Here is a 16,972-nt window from a genome sequence, read left to right on the forward strand (position 1 = left end):
TTCAAGACTCTCTCTTACACCTTCGGTGAAGCATTTTCCCATTATACTGCCACTTTTGTAGAGTTCGCGAATCCAAAATCTCTTACCTCACTCGTAGGTTAAGCCCGATTTTTTTTTAGTAATGACTGGAGAGATTCCATATAATTTCCTAGAGGTCTCCTAGAATCTCTGAAGTAATATCTAAAGCACAGACAAACATACGTCACACTCTGATCATTGTCCATCGACCACCTTTTAACGGTCGATTAAAATATATTGTAGTTGGCCAATCCACCACCCGAAACGCTCGCATCGTTTTTGTTCGCGTTTGACGTTTACACATCACCGCCATCTGTTGGTCCATCGGCCAAACACGTACAAGTTTTCTCGACTATAATTTTGATCGCGATTTGTTCTAAGTGGTACGTCTGTTTATCTGTGCCTAAAGGTTTATTTAAGGGCGCTTCTGGTTGCATTCTCAGAGTATTTTTTAATTCGTTAGGATTAATGTTTAATTTTTACGTTTTTTTGTTTTCTCTGTGAACTTTTTTCTAGATACAGGCTTAATAAAGTTCCCATTTTTCTTACACTCAGTCGCAACCAGTCCTGATTTAAAAAGGTCTTGAAGTATACGGAAGAAGTTTGGTATTTTATTCAATTATATTTGTAGAAAATACTATATAATTGACATTTTCTGAAAGTTATACAAAAGTCAGTTTTATCCTGCAGTTTCTGTCGATAATATGTAACAACAATTGCCTGGTTGGAAACATCTGGAATGTAGTTGATTAGATTAGGCCATTATGCAGTAAAAACATAATCTCCATTGTCTCCGACTAATGACAATTTTGGCAGTTTACGTGGCACCTGATTCCATTTACATTGCACCGACATCCTCCGGTGGTATCGCCGGGACCGCGTGGTCCCCAACGCGGTCCTCTAGTGGCCCAGCACACATGGGTCTTACAAACGCTGCAGATTATCGCATCACATCCAGCGATCTTTGTCAGCGCGATGCGACACTTTGGACACCGCATAGCCATTCCGGTAGAGACCATTCTGTCGATTTCCTCCTGCGAGAGCCTGTCCGTGGTCTGTGCTACGCTTTTATCCTTGAATGCTTGACAGGTTATACCAGCATGTAATGCCTGTAGATATTAGGAAATAGCTAATCCAGGATAGATATACTGATCGCTCTACCTGTGCCAAATCGCTAAGCCCTCGCCTAACGATAAATAAGAGAACAAAATTGATGTTTTACTTCAGTGTATTTTTTCTAGTATTAATAAAGATGCAGTTCAGATCGAACGCAATTTATTTCGATTCGACGCAAATCACCCGAAAACCAATTCTGACTGAGCTATTTCTATAAACATTTGGTCCTATCGAACCTGATTTAATTAAGTATGGTTTTTCGAGTTGATTTGGGCCGAATTTCAGTGAATAGTTGTGATTTTGCGCGAATTTGCACCGTGTGCAAATAGTTTGGCGTTCCGCCATTTGCCGCTTCGTTCCTGCAATCATTGCTTGTGTGCGAGTGCGAATTATGACGTGTCCGGAACACGAAAACAAAATGGAGTACTTTGAAAGAGTTGCTCGTGGCAACTGAACTAAGACGAGTACAAGTGAAAATTCAGATGCTGCCATGCAGCAAGTGCAAATGAACTTGTAATCGAAAACAAACTAAAACATTCGGTGCTGCTCGTAGCAGCTAAGTGGTATCGAACAGAGAAAAAGTGCACATGAGGGATAAAAATACCAGATATGAAACCCCAAAAGTTCAGCGAAACATAACCCCGAAGAATTTGTTGGATGCGCTGCTTGGTTCGGTGCAGAATAGTTCTCCATCGGAAACGGAGTCGAATCTTCCTCCAACGAATCCGGTATCGAATCGTCAGCCTACAGAAACTGTAGCACAGCAGAAAGCAGCTCAAGCAAAACGTTTGGAAAAGCAAAAAATGGAGCAGAAACTCGAAAGGCTATTAGATCGGCGCGATTTGTTGAAGATGAAGCTTCTTCAAATCGAAGAGACGCTGGAAGTGCAAGTGAACAACATTCACTGGCTGAATTTACAGCTGGAAACATACGGAGATGCTACGACGACAACGAGAAGATCCATTCGGAGCTTTGCGATATCGTTTCTCGTGAGCAACGGAAGGCTTTTACGGAGGTTTATTTGCAGTTTGACCGGTACTACAACAATTTGTTTGTACAAATCCAGACTGCAATAGCAAAACTGCAAAGCGAAGAGAAAGTTAAGCAAGAGATGGAGAAGTGCTCATCGGCCGTACCGCAGCAATCGTTCATGGCGAATCCCACGGTTCCGCACCTGCAAGTTCCGTTGCCGACCTTCGATGGTAGTCTCGAGAACTGGTACACGTTTAAGTGCATGTTCCAGACTATCATGGACAGATATCCCAACGAGTCTCCTGCGATCAAGCTATACCATCTAAAGAATTCACTTACCGGAAGCGCATCTGATAAGATTGATCAGGATGTGATCAATAATAATGATTACAAAGCGGCATGGAAAGTACTCGAAGACGCGTATGAAGATAAAAGGCTAATCATCGATACCCACATCGATGCCCTGGAGATGCTACCCAGGATGACACGTGAAAACGGAGAAGAATTGCGAAAGCTGATTGAAAGCTGTTCGAAACATGTTGATGCCCTCAAAAATCTTCAACTACCAGCAGAAGGACTAGGTGAAATGATTCTCATCAACACAGTGGCCAAACGTTTAGACAAGGTAACGCGAACGCTGTGGGAGTCGCAGTTGGATCAAGAAGAGTGCCCGTCTTTTAGCGAGATGATGGATTTCCTACGTGAACGATGCAGAATACTCCAGAAAGTGAAAGGCTACCCGGAACATCGAGTGCAAGCTACCGCAGTCAAGCAAAAAGGAAAACCAGAGCAGAGGAACTTGCCGGCGAAGAACTTCGTCCAAGTATTCAAGGAATGTTGTCCGTGTTGCAGCAGTGATCACGCGATCTACAAATGTGAAGAGTTTCGGAAGTTATGTGTGTCCGATCGCTACTGCAAAGTGAAAGCAAGCGGTTTATGCTTTAACTGCCTACGTCGCGGTCATCGTACGGTAGATTGTAAGTCCGAGCAATTATGCAAGACGTGTCGGAGAAAGCACCATAGCCTCCTGCACGATGACAAGGCTGTAGCGAAGAAAGAGCAACCTATCTCCGTTCCACCCGCCGCTGGTACTATCGCCGATGAATTACCTGCTGTCCAAACCCAAGGATCTGTTAATTGCGCTCAAGTACCAAACATGAAGAAACAAGTGTTGCTCTCTACTGCAAACGTTCTGGTTTGCGGATCAGGAGGATTGAAATTGGCATGTCGTGCTCTTCTAGATTCTGGGTCTGATTCTAATATCATGTCTGAGGAGCTCGCGAGGAGTCTAAATGTTGCCTGGGAGCGGATCGATTTGCCGATTACAGGATTGAACAATTCTGAAACTCAGGTGAAGTATAAGCTACGAACGAAGATCATTTCTCGTGTAAATCAGTTCAGCGTTATTTTGGACTTCCTGGTGGTATCCAAAGTCACCACCAACTTGCCAATGGTCGAAGTCGACATACGCTCGTGGCCGATTCCGGCTGGTCTGTCTTTGGCCGACCCGTCTTTCCACGTTCCTGACGAGGTTCAGCTCATCATCGGCGCCGAGCTGTTCTACGATTTGCTAATGCAAGGAAGAATGAAGATAAGCGACGAATGCCCTACGTTGGTAGAAACGCGACTAGGCTGGATCGTTAGCGGTTCGGTTTTCACCTGCAGCAAGAAGATTCAACGCAACGTCTGCAATCTATCTGTCACCAATGAAGATTTGAATCGAACCTTGTCGAAGTTTTGGGAATTAGAAGCTTGTGGAGAGGCTTCTCCACTCAACGCACAGGAGCACGCTGTTGAAACGCATTTTGAACGAACGGTTTCACGAGATGCTAGCGGTAGGTACATTGTGAGACTTCCATTCAACAAACTGAAGGACAAACTCGGCGACTCTTATGAAACTGCTCGTCGTCGGTTGGAGAAGTTGTTGCGCACATTTGTTGACGACTCGAAACGAATCCGCTACACAGCATTTATGACCGAGTACCTATCCTTAGGTCATATGGTGGAGGTGACGGACGACCCTTTGGATGGACATTTTCTGCCGCATCACGCGGTTTATAAGGAAGCAAGCTCGACGACAAAGCTCCGCGTAGTTTTCGATGCTTCTTCGAAAACGACGACCGGATTGTCACTGAACGATGCGCTGAACGTAGGACCGACCGTGCAAAGTGATTTGCTATCAATTATACTACGGTTCTGTTCTCATCAAGTTGTTTTAACGGCGGATATTCCAAAAATGTACCGTCAGGTACGAGTTCATGAAGCTGATCGGTATTACCAAAGAATACTGTGGCTCAACGATAAGAATGAAATCGCAACCTTTGAATTGGCCACTGTTACTTATGGTTGTTCCAGTGCACCGTATCTTGCAACAAAAGTACTTCTTCAACTGGCCAAGGACGAAAAACACGATCTACCACTTGCGGCGAAGATAGTGATAGAAGACAGCTATATTGATGACTTTCTTACTGGAGGAAAGACAGCAGAGTGATCCAGATCTACCACCAGTTGTCGGATATGCTGAAGCGAGGAGGCTTCGGTGTCCATAAATTTTGCTCCAACGATGTCACTGTACTCAGCAATATTCCAGAAGAACTCCAGGAGACCCGAATGGATTTTGAAAATGCCGACGTTAACACCACTATCAAGACCCTTGGAATTATTTGGAATCCGGATCAAGATTACTTCAGCTTCTACGTGAAAACTTTCGATTCTCAGAAGGTTTTTCCACCAACGAAGCGAAGCGTACTATCATATATTGGCCAACTGTTCGATCCTTTGGGTTTTCTCGGGCCAATCATCACAACGGCAAAGCTAATTATGCAAGACCTTTGGCGCCTTGGCTTGTCCTGGGATCAACCATTACCACAACAGCAGATGGAGGAGTGGCAAGAATTTCGACAGCAACTTCCGATGGTTAATGAAATGAAGAAGAAGCGATGCGTGGTTGCTGAAACAGGAAACGATGTGGAACTCCATGGATTCTCTGATGCTTCTACAAGGGCCTACGGTGCAGTCCTGTATACCAGATGTGTTTCTGCAGATGGATCGATATACACCGAATTAGTTTGCAGCAAGTCACGGGTTGCTCCACTCAAGCCAACCACTATTCCCCGGCTGGAACTATGCGGAGCCTTGCTTCTGGCTCACCTGGTGACGAAAACAGTGGCGGCTATGAAGATACCTTTCAAAAGTGTGACACTTTGGTGTGACTCACAAGCTAAGATAAGACGTGACAGGTCATAGTACAAAAACGAAACCAATTGCCTGTCAAAAAAGACCACTTCTCATTGGTCGTTTTGGCAAAGGCCTACTTTTACATCGTTGAGTTTGATTGCAACAGGGCACTTTGTTGCTAGTCCGGCCGTGTTGCTAGTTCATACATTAGAGTTTTTATCAAAAGTTTGGAAATTTTTCATTAAATCTTTTTCTAACAAATCAATTTATATCGATATTAAGTTCAAAGCATGTGCTCCTACACTGAGAAAAATCTACACGTCAAGGTCGTGTGTTTTACTTATAGATTTGCGCAATGAGGAAAACCACATGATTTGAGTGTGGTAGCCATATGGATTTCATCATTGATTTCACGGTATAATAACATGTGTATCAACATTAGGTTTTCATGTGAAACAAACATGAATTTCCAAATATTAAATCATGAAAACCAACTGATTTGCTTATTGAATTCGAAATGTAGTAGCTTTAGATAGTCATGTGTGATAGAACATAAATTTCATGGGACTGATAGAAGAAATTTGGTAGAAAAACTTTTGCTCCCCAAAATATGGATCCGAGGCTCCTCTGCTTGTCGCAAGCCCTCTTGATTTTTTTTTCAAACCCGTGAGCCAGCAACAAGCGGGGCGCCGCAAATCCATAATTTGGGAAGCCAGGGATAAGCATATTCCATTTTTTTCGAAACTGAAAGCCAGGAAAATCTGTTAGTGGAATTCGATTTTTCTACTAAACTATACATTATAATCAATGTTTTCTTATAGAAAGGCAGAATTCTCTTATATCGGTCAACTTCACTAATAAAAGGAAAATCGAATTCACAAATTTTCATCTAACACTTTCAGCTTCAAAATTTGCTTCTTCTCTTTGGAAGCATGATGATGACTGTCGTTCGACACGAGGTCCAACCGCAATTCAGTTCACTATGCATCCCATGGGTTGATCACAAATAATTTAGAAGCTTTGAACATGGAAATCGATAGCATAGCTCATGGATTTCATTATAACAATCTCATTGCGCAAATCAATGAATCGACCAACTTGAACATGATGATTATGACACAAGATAACCATAAGCAAAACACACTGAATCCGTGTTGGAGTGATGATCTATGCGTCCATAGGTTGACGCATACGAATCTGAAGAGAAAGCTTCGGGAACTTATGTGGAAAAAATATGGAATCCCTGTTGTCGGTTGATGAATCAATCCATGAAGCAAAACACAGGAATTTAATGTGTAACACACACGAAGTTTGCAAGAAAATCATAGCAAATCGATATGGACGTTCATGAATCGATCCATAATTTTAAACACACAGATCGAGCGTGTGGATTTTTATCAGTGTACAATTTTAAAACAAATAAAAATACCTAATTGAGACGAATAAGATGGAATTTGTGTCAATCCGCTCTAAAAATATCGCTGGTTTGGAATTTTAACCTGACTTATAACAAATATAGCTTCCTCTATTGCACTAAATGAATGAAGCGTGCATAAAACAATCAAATTATGAGCTTTGAATTTTAAATGTGTTAACAAGATTTGCTACAAAAGGTTGCTGGTAACACTGGATTTTGTATCGTCAAGGCTATCGACTGAAAAACAACGGGGTAGTCTTAATTGAGCTGTCACGTCCTGTCCTAGCTCACAAGTGGTGTTATGTTGGTTGAAAAAATCACCGCTTGCTATGAATCAGTTTGTTTCCAACCGTGTAGCAAGTATTGTCGAGTTGACGCAGGACTACGAATGGCATTATGTGCGGTCTGAGAACAATCCGGCTGATTTAATTTCACGTGGGTTGATGCCTGATGCTCTCAAGGAGCATAATCTCTGGTGGAAGGGATCATCTATCCTAAATGAAATCAAACCCCGTACAGACGAGTATGACGATTCTATCGAGCTGCCAGAACAACGAAAGGTCACAACAGTCAGTGCAACAAAAAAGGTATCACCGATCAATTTTAATCGACTCAGTAACTTTCGACGTTTGCAAAGAGCGTGGGTGTACGTTCTGCGATTCATTGCAAACATCCGCACGAAAACAAGAAACATTTCAGAGCCGACCGCAGTAGAAATGGACAAAGCATTGCTCATTATTGTGAAACTAGTTCAACAAGAAGCATTTTTGGATTTGTTCAAGCTACTATCTTGTGGTTCGCAGAAACGAAACAACTATAGTGGATTGTCTCCATTTGTGGATTCGGATGGGCTGATCAGGGTAGGAGGTCGGCTCAAATATTCATCGATCCCGTACGATGGAAAACACCAGCTCTTGTTACCTGATAAGCATCAAGTCACTCTAGCTTTAATACGGAAGCTACACGAAGAACATTTGCACGTTGGGCAACGCGGTTTGTTGTCTATTGTACGTGAGAGGTTCTGGCCAATCAACGCAAAATCATTGATCAAGAAAACGATTGCTACCTGTTACGTTTGCTGCAGAAACAATCCACGACCATCAAGTCAGTATATGGGAAATCTACCAGACTATCGCATCACACCGTCGCCAGTGTTTGCGAACACAGGAGTGGACTACGCCGGTCCAATCGTATTGAAGGAAGCTGGAAGAAAAACGGTTCCGTACAAGGCATATATTGCGGTGTTCATTTGTCTGGCGACTAAGGCCATCCATCTTGAGGTGGTTTCTAATTTAACCACTGACAACTTTATCGCGGCCTTACAGCGTTTCGTAAGTAGACGTGGTATGATAAGCAACATTTACTCGGACAATGGAACCACGTTTGTTGGAGCAAACCATGAATTGGCTGCACTGCGAACATTATTTGAAGATCAGATCCATCAAAGAAAGCTAAACGATTTTTGCATAACCAAGGGTATAGTGGCACTTTATTCCCCCCCGGAGTCCCCATTTCGGGGGCATCTGGGAAGCCGGTGTCAAATCAGCAAAACACCACTTGAAACGTGTGGTCGGCGAGACTAAGTTGACGTACGAAGAAATGGCTACATTCCTGGCTCAAACTGAAGCTATTTTGAATAGTCGGCCGCTCATCCCGGTATCAGATGACCCAAACGACGTTGAAGTTTTAACACCTTCCCATTTTTTAATTGGACGATCCGCTGTGTGTCTTCCGGAACCATCCTACGACCAAGAGAAAATCGGCCGGCTCAGCCGCTGGCAACACATCAACCTGATGAAGGAGCATTTTTGGAAACGTTGGTCAGCCGAATATTTGCATCATCTTCAATCACGTCCAAAGTGGCACAACGGTATCACCAAATTTGAAGTAGGATCGCTGGTTGTGCTCAAGGATGACAACACCCCGCCCCACCAATGGCGTATTGGTCGCATACAGACCACTCATCCAGGGAAGGATGGGATTGTGCGAGTGGTTACTATAAAAACATCGACAGGAGAGTATCGAAGAGCAGTTACCAAGGTGTGTGTACTTCCATTGATTGATCCAGAGGAATCAACGGCGGGAGAATGATCGCTCTACCTGTGCCAAATCGCTAAGCCCTCGCCTAACGATAAATAAGAGAAAAAAATTGATGTTTTACTTCAGTGTATTTTTTCTAGTATTAATAAAGATGCAGTTCAGATCGAACGCAATTTATTTCGATTCGACGCAAATCACCCGAAAACCAATTCTGACTGAGCTATTTCTATAAACATATACAGTTTATTAAATGGAATGAATACGTTTTAACACGCTTTCTTGTTTGCAGTTCAGTGTTACTTTATAGTGCAAGCTTCATTAACCCCTCTGCTAGCTGCATCAATTTTTTATAACAAAAATAAAATAATTAAATTGCGATAACTTTTTTTTGGGGGGAACGTCATTTGGCATAAAGCCGTTTGGCATAAAATAATTTGGCATAACGGTCGTTTGGCATAACAGTCATTTGGCATAATCATTGAAAACTGAGTTGAGGAAAAGTGTTTATGGATACTACCTATTTTCCTATTATTGCAATTTAGTGGTTTGTGCGCACCATTGAAAATCTGACAATACTACTATGTTTTTGGCGTTATCATTGTTAATATTCTCATATTTGATTATTCCTTCTTTTGATCATATGCTGTTCTTTCTAATTAAGTTGTTAAATTGGCATTGTAAATACTAACATTTTCATTGACAATTTTGCCTTCTTTCCTACGTTGGCATTATAACCGCTAACATTTTCATCGACGATTTCCCTTCTTTTGATCACAAGCTCTTCTTTTAAGTAGCACTATTTATTTTTCTATTTTTTTATGCCAAACGTCCATTATGCCAAATGACTTTATGCCAAACGGGGTAGCCCCCTTTTTTTGTTTTTCGATATTTTTGTACCATTTTTACAAGTTATTAAATTCTACTTTCAGAATCTGTTTCGATTTTGATCATTAGTCAGGGTGCCAACTACCTGAAAAAACCTGGAATTACCAGGGCATTTTGTTCAACCTGGAGAAGACCTGGAATTCTCAGTGAATTTCGGCTACAATCAGGGAAATTATTTTGAATTATATGGCAGAACATTTCTTTCTGCGACACAATATCTTTTTAATAAAAAAAACATAAATTCCTTTATCAAAACGCTTCTTGTGATGTTTAGTCCTTTAGTTTAATATTTTTTATTTACTCAGCATAAAATAATATTTAGACAATGAATCAGAACTTTATATTGGTGGGGATTGCTCATCAAACCTTCCGGTCCGCCTCATAGTTACGTACTATTTGGTGCTGGGTGTAGTTCTTGTTTTTCCAGCTGTATTGAAAAGCATGAGCCATAGTCTTTGGCATACAATCGGATCTATCTTTAGCAGAAAAGAACCGAAATGTCTATCGACGACCGGTGATTGCTAGCAGATATAGTGGAGAGCTTGTCTTGAAACGTTCATCGCTTCAAGCTAGTTGAAAAACTGAATACACTGATTGCCTGTCGATCAGAGCCGAACTAGGCATAGATCGTATACATACATCTGAATCTACATGTCTCCGATGTATTACATCGTTCCAGGTGGGAGTTATCTGATATGTGAATATGGTACCATAACAGAATTTTCCATCTGAACGAAGTGATAAATCATAATATTCCGCAAACTGTATCACACATCTACAGAATGTATTGCGTGAAGTTAAGACACAGCAGAGTATTGGGTACATAGGACCAAGTCCCTGCCGGGTGGCGCGAAACTGATGAGCGATAGACAATAGAATCAACAACACTGCCATAAGGAATAGTAAGCATGTGACTATTGTCGAAACTATGATTAGGAGGCAAATCAACATCCCAAGATCAAATTTTTGTTACAACCCAATGTAGGTATTATTAAATTAGGCTGTAGAAAATGATAAATATCTGATCACTTAGGAACCTTGCAACAGGTAATAAATGCTCGTAGTCTGTTTTCTTCGAATACACATGTATAAATTGTTAAAATTGCCGAATCATACGCGGAATTTATTAAACGGATCATGGAATTAGGACTGAAATCATAATGATGATAGATTATCAACTTTCCTTTCGTCTTGCTATTTGTTACCGTTAGAATCACCAAACTGATTGGTTTCCCACTACTTACACCAATACAACAGCACGAAAACTGAAGTATTATAATCGCGCGTTGGAACTTTCAATATCCATATATTACATCAATAGTGAATTCTTGTATGTAGCCAGTATAAATAACAGAATCATCAACTTCTTGAACATTCTTTAACTGAAAACAGAATGCTTGTTTTATCAAACATGCTCAATCTGCACATAAAATCTCGGATCCAAATAGTTTTCTAAATAAAATTGTGTCTAAATAAAACGTGTAGGCCAACAAAACATAATTGAGTAGGAGTTTACAAGTTACTTAGCACATGAAAAGCAGTTTAAATTAATCTATTACTAGATCAACACTAATGCTCACATTTTTATATTCTCATTTCATCATGGTCCTCATTGCTCGAGCGGAGACCAACACCCTGGAGATGGAAAAAATCGACAGCGCTACGATAAGGAAACGTAACAGATGAGAAACTATCGATACATTTATCAATTATAAAACCCCGTTTTAATGTTAACACTTTGTTTCTGTTTTTTCTGTTTTTTTTTCGTTTCAGCAATCAAATAACCGAACCAACTCTACTATCTTTTCATTTCTTCTTCGTTATACTTATAGTCCTTCTGGCACTGAACCGAGTGGTGCGCCTTCCGCTTTCTTACTGGTGCTGTTTTTCCTGTACATTTGGCATAGTGTCGGAGGTGGTGTACTGTATTTGCTATACAACGCGCTACTTTCGATATTGTGCTTGGCGTGTGGGGAAGCAGTACTAGTGGTGAAGCGGAAGGCGCCATTCGGTTTAGTGCCAGAGGGACTATATCTATTTAATGTATCTGAAGCTTGTGGGACCGCTTTAATTCCGGCGCCTGCTTGTGGAAGATCCCGGTGTGCTAAACGGTATAGGACATGTTAACGGGGGAGGCTTGGTAGGTCCTCACCCAGCCCGTGTCTAGATGGGCGGATAATTGTCTGCCAGGGTGTGGATTGAGCAATTACAATTACAATTACAATGAATCAGAACTTTATATTGCTAAGTTGGTTATAGTTCCCAGATCCCAGGTTGATCGAGTTATTCCTACGCCTATTTTTTTCATTTATTCCAGGCATTTTCATAAGGATTATCTCGAAAATTCATCTACGAATACCGATTGGTATGATTTTTCTTAAGAGAAGCTCTTCACCTCACCCCTACCTGACATTGTATAGTCCATAAATAATTAGTTGATAAACTGACTAAGCACAAAATGGCGGTCAAAGAAATTTTATATGGGGAATGTCGGTCCATCAAGGAACATCGGAATATCTTCCAAGTCAGATGACCAATGATCAATACCGATGCAGATGCTGAAAATAAAAGCGTTTTTTGAGACTTGTGATAAAATGTGCAAAAATATCAGGAAACAAAAAAGTTAACGCGATTTGATTTTTTTTTTTGAGTGGTAAAAATTTGCAGCTGCTGGTAGAGGGGATAATCGATGTTCCATGACTTCACTCGGAATCATAGAAGCGACTGTGTATGGAATATTTGAAGTGAATTCGAATCGATTCATACTTTCCATAAAAGTATAACTGCCGATATCGAAAGAGTAGGCATATACCACCGCAAAGAGAACGCATTTTGCTTCTATTGGTTCATTTCCGAAAGTCTTCGTTAAAACATGAATGTTGCGATGAATGAAGGCGTTGTTTCGAAAATCCATATAAGACAATTATGCTTTTATCGGCAGCATAAACTAATATGAATCAAAAAAACCCTCCATTATCAACTTACGAAGGTTTGATCGTATTGAAATGAATGCCGGAAATCCGCACAGTATTCCACTTATATATTTCTATAAATTTGTGGATTGATAAGAAAAGCCATAACATAAAAGAATTATAGCAAAACCATTTATTTATTATAAAAACATCTGTTGCTGTTTTGTCAATTACTGTATACTTACATCGTGGAATTTATTCGTCTGAGTGAATGCAGTTCGTCAAGAAACACCTGTAACTCGTCATTAAACAGCTGAAACGCATAAAGCCTGCACTCCAAGAAACCGAAACGTGGCGTGGGATTACTGAATCAATCATTTTGGTACTGACAAACAGACGTAAAACCCGATTATTTTTTGTCGTACCTACAGGAAAACAGTGCTCAATTGTAATTTTTTGCAACTTGGCCAATTATTCAGCCTTGGGGCTCGTATCGCTCGTGTTCCAGTTTGATGTTTGCTCATTGGCGCCACCTAATTTACCGGTTGGCCAAACACTGTATTTTTAAGCGAAGTATGCACAAGGGCAATTCAAATTAAAAAAAAAAAAAAAACCCTGGTGTAGTGGTTAGAACACACGCCTCTCACGCCGAGGACCTGGGATCGAATCCCATCCTCGTGATAGTCACTAAAAATTTCAGTGACGACTTCCTTCGGAAGGGAAGTAAAGCCGTTGTTCCAAACACGCTAGTACTGTAATGTAAGTGGAAACTGATCACCCCATAGTGAAAACTCATTCTTCAAACCTCAATGAAGAATGTTGCTGAAGAAGCAAATCCCTTTTGAGCTAGTTTGTTTTGGATTTTTGTACATGTTTGCAGGGCTATAATCTCATATTAAACAAAATAATAGCAAACAAACTCATGAATTACTCTTGTGCTATCCGTCGGATTGAATTGCTCTCTTCAGCAAATTTCTTTATTATGGTTTGAAGAATGAGTTTCCACTATGGGATGATAAGTTTGTACTTACATTACAGAACTAGCGTGTTTGGAACATATCTCAAAATTTCTCCATAGTAACTTCCATATAAACCTACATTGTCTTTGGGCCACCTTTAAATCACCACCTAGAAAGCTGAAAATTTCACAGAACATCATTTTTATGGTAAGGATAATAAGGAGCATATGGGAGATTGGATTCTCGAACATTTTCAACTTTTGAACCGCCCTAGTATGCACTTCAACAGAAAAGTAATCGCCTATCGCGTGGAAAATTTCTTGCAAGAAATGCTCAAGAAAAGCATTTTTCTATGATCGCAGTACGCAGTTGAAAAGAAATGTCATTTCAAATGAAGCTCAATGTAGGAAATTTCTTGACCATTTGGTCGGCGTTAAGTCAGAGTGCACCAAGTGACATTTTTCATGTTTTGAGAAAAATGGGTTTGAAGCCTAACGCTCTGTAATTTTTGAACTCGTTCAAATTTTGGTTCAATATTTCTACACATCTTTGTGTTACTTCCAAACAATATAATGTGAAGTGATAATCATTAAAAATCATAATCCAAACTTCTGATTGAACGATGTTTTGATGGACTATGTGTATTTGGTCCATTCTGACTGAACTAAAGACCACCGTTTAGTGAGTTGGTTCTCTCTCACTGAACAATTTCAAGGAAAATAACAATCATTTAATGCTTGCATGGTCAAACTGGCTGCATATCTCTAAAATAAGCAGATTATCAAGACCTTTCGACGCCAGTATCGTAAGTCCATTCATCAATACCGAAATCAGTGGCATTACGATAGCTTGAAAATAAAGGTTTGGCAGGGTCAGGGCATTGAAGACCATAAATATTCAAATATGTGTTCAGTCAGAGTGGACCAAGTGAAAATCCTGAGTATCGATTAAAATATACTGATACAATAAGCGGTTTCTAGCACATTCCATACATACGCCATAGAACTACCATAAACTTCAATCGGACTATGAAATTGACTCAAAAAAAAAATGCAATAATCAATCAGTTTCTTGCTTTTCAACACTTGGTCCGTTCTGTCTGCACAGAAATTGTTGCAATTTCTGACCACCCATCCAAATACGGTAAATGGTCAAAAATCAAAATCAAATGCAACAAATTTAGTAATATTTATAAATTTGTTTTGATTGATAAGTAGAAGAATCATTCGATGTCGAAAAATGTGACAAATTTCTTGAAATGTTTTTCATTTCCTTTCATTCCTCAGCGCCTTGATCATTTTCGCTATTATGGTAGGGTAGAAGCACCGGTTTTGGCCATACGCCAGTTATGGCCATAGTGGATTATACTCCGTTTTACATAGCCAATCAGCATAAAACCTTTTGTGTTCAGTAGATTACAATCACATGATAGAGCTACATTTATTTTCTCGTCCGATTTGATTCAAAACATAAGAAAAAACAATTCATTTTCCTTATAATTTAAACTTCATACACCTAATTTGGCCAAGGTACTTCTAATTTGGCGACTCTCATGAGAAATCAATGTTATTGGCTGATTTAGGAATCGAAGTCAAATCTCAGGTCGAAAGTGGTTCTGGTGGCCTATATTGACCAACAAGATTTTCAAAGCGAAAAAGTGGTTTTAGCTCGGTTTCGATATTTTTCATATAGAATATGGATTGCAAGCTTGCATTTGACATATTTGTTGTACAAATACGGCTTCCCATATAATTTTTATGGACATTCTCTCTTAGGCTGGCCAAAACCGGTGCTTTTACCCTAATAAGCACTTGGTCCACTCTGACTGCACACTTTTATCGATTTTGATTGATTATCCAAAGAAAATTTGTTACATATCTCTCGCAGTTTACAGCATTCATCAAATCTGATCAAAGTGAAACGGAGGTAAGGTAATTTCGCATCTAATAAGAGAACAATCAAATTTTCCCATGTTTTGTATTTGGTCCCCTCTGACTTAACGCCGACCATTTTGAGCAGAATTTTTTACTTTTCTTGAGCGGAACAGCATACCTAGCTTTAGCCAAAATTTTGCACAGTTGTTATGAGACCCAGCGAGAATAACACTAGTGACTATATTTTAAATTGATAATTGTTCCAGTTGTTACGTCTGTTTGTCTGTGATTTTACTCACCTCACATGGCACACAATTTTGCGCTTTGCAAACTGGACAGTGGAACACCGTGACGTTATCCTCGACCAAACACCAGCCAGCACAATCCGGGGTTTTACAGTGGAAAGCATTGTCCGCCGAAAGTTCCGCTTTTTTCAATGATCGTTCCAAGTAACAGTTGTACTCTTCAGCGTTCAGAAGGTTTTTAATGTCAAGGTGTTGGATAACACTCTCACAGGACCTATTGCTATCTTTGATGGGGCACTTTATATCCACATCCTCGGCGAGGTTTATCAGCTTGACAAGACATTCGCAGCACAGACAGTGGAAGCACTCGGTCAAAATAACGCCTTTGTAAGCTTGACACGTGTCCATGCAGATGGGACATTCAAACGTTTCGGGATTCAAAACCACACTTGCTTCAGTGGCAATCTTGAGCAGATCCAGCTGCATCTGGATTGACTCTGTGGCTTCTTGTAGTGCTCCAATTTGGCGGCTCATAAAGCCAGTGCACTCTTGTGGGCTCAGCAGCATGTCGATTTCCCGTTGTTCCAGAATTCCGACGCACTCGTAGCGACCCTTGGGAAATGGACAACGTACGGTTGAGCCCCTCAGGAGGGATATCTTCAGGCAACAAATGCAGAAAGTATGCAAACAGTTGACCAACACTATTCCTAATCTTGGTTTAATCAGTTTATCACACAGTTGACACAAACTTGGTTCTGCATTGAAGTTTAGTGATCTTTTGTTCATTTCCAAGAGCTGTTCGTACTGGCTGCCGGTAGAAGAAGCCATGGTTGAGTAACAGATTTTTTGCGATGTCTCTACTGTGACCTCTATAGTACTGTAATAACGGTTTGGGATTTTTGAGATTTCGTTAACTTGACGTCTTCAATGTATGACACTTATTTCACTCGTTATTCAAGATTAGATAAACACGTTTTAGGTACCATTCAAAGTCTATCCCACGTATCCATTTTGTTCTATCGAACAACAACGAATTAAAAATCAGAAGAATCAAATTTCATCAGGCGGCAGAAACCAACTTCGTTTATCTAACGATCCATTTTTCGCTTACGGTGCTGCTCTTTAGGGACGATGTGTTGTTACTGTTGAGAGGTTGGCGCAAATCCTATAGCGAAGTTGCATTGAGCTGAATAACTTGGCAAAGGTATCAAAGTATGGGTTTTGGAGCGTGCTATTATGTATTTTGTCGTTGATAGTAGGGTAAAATGGTCCAAAATGCCACTTTAAGGATTTGTTTCGTTTTCTTGTAATAAGATCCACATTTGAAGGCCATTCGAAGTCTTAACAGTAATTGAAC

General features: G+C 40.3%; 1 protein-coding gene across 3 annotated transcripts; it reads right to left on the bottom strand.

Moving 5' to 3' along the window:
* Nucleotides 1–601: 601 nt before the first annotated feature.
* On the bottom strand, nt 602–16,972 carry LOC5575855 (ranBP-type and C3HC4-type zinc finger-containing protein 1). Of its 3 annotated transcripts, XM_021847261.1 has the most exons (3): nt 16,599–16,966; nt 15,670–16,492; nt 602–1,127 (listed from the first exon to the last, which is right to left on the bottom strand). In XM_021847261.1, the coding sequence occupies exons 2-3, from the start codon at nt 16,441–16,443 to the stop codon at nt 816–818; spliced, it is 1,086 nt and encodes a 361-aa protein (XP_021702953.1). In that variant the 5' UTR covers nt 16,444–16,492; nt 16,599–16,966; the 3' UTR covers nt 602–815. The 3 variants fall into 3 exon arrangements, with proteins under 3 accessions (XP_021702953.1, XP_021702951.1, XP_021702954.1); XM_021847259.1 differs by having other exon boundaries at nt 15,670–16,966; XM_021847262.1 differs by lacking the exon at nt 602–1,127 and adding an exon at nt 12,568–12,866 and having other exon boundaries at nt 15,670–16,972.

The sequence above is a fragment of the Aedes aegypti genome, chromosome 2, assembly GCF_002204515.2.
Source record: "Aedes aegypti strain LVP_AGWG chromosome 2, AaegL5.0 Primary Assembly, whole genome shotgun sequence".
In the NCBI taxonomy this organism is placed as follows: Eukaryota; Metazoa; Arthropoda; class Insecta; order Diptera; family Culicidae; genus Aedes; species Aedes aegypti.

Bases quoted from the DNA above. Each gene is read 5' to 3' on its own strand.
- LOC5575855 (XM_021847261.1), bottom strand. From the start codon at position 16,443: ATGGCTTCTTCTACCGGCAGCCAGTACGAACAGCTCTTGGAAATGAAC. The intron at 1,128-15,669 runs GTGAGTAAAATC...TAATATCTACAG, and splicing joins AAAATTGTGTGCCATGTGAG to GCATTACATGCTGGTATAAC.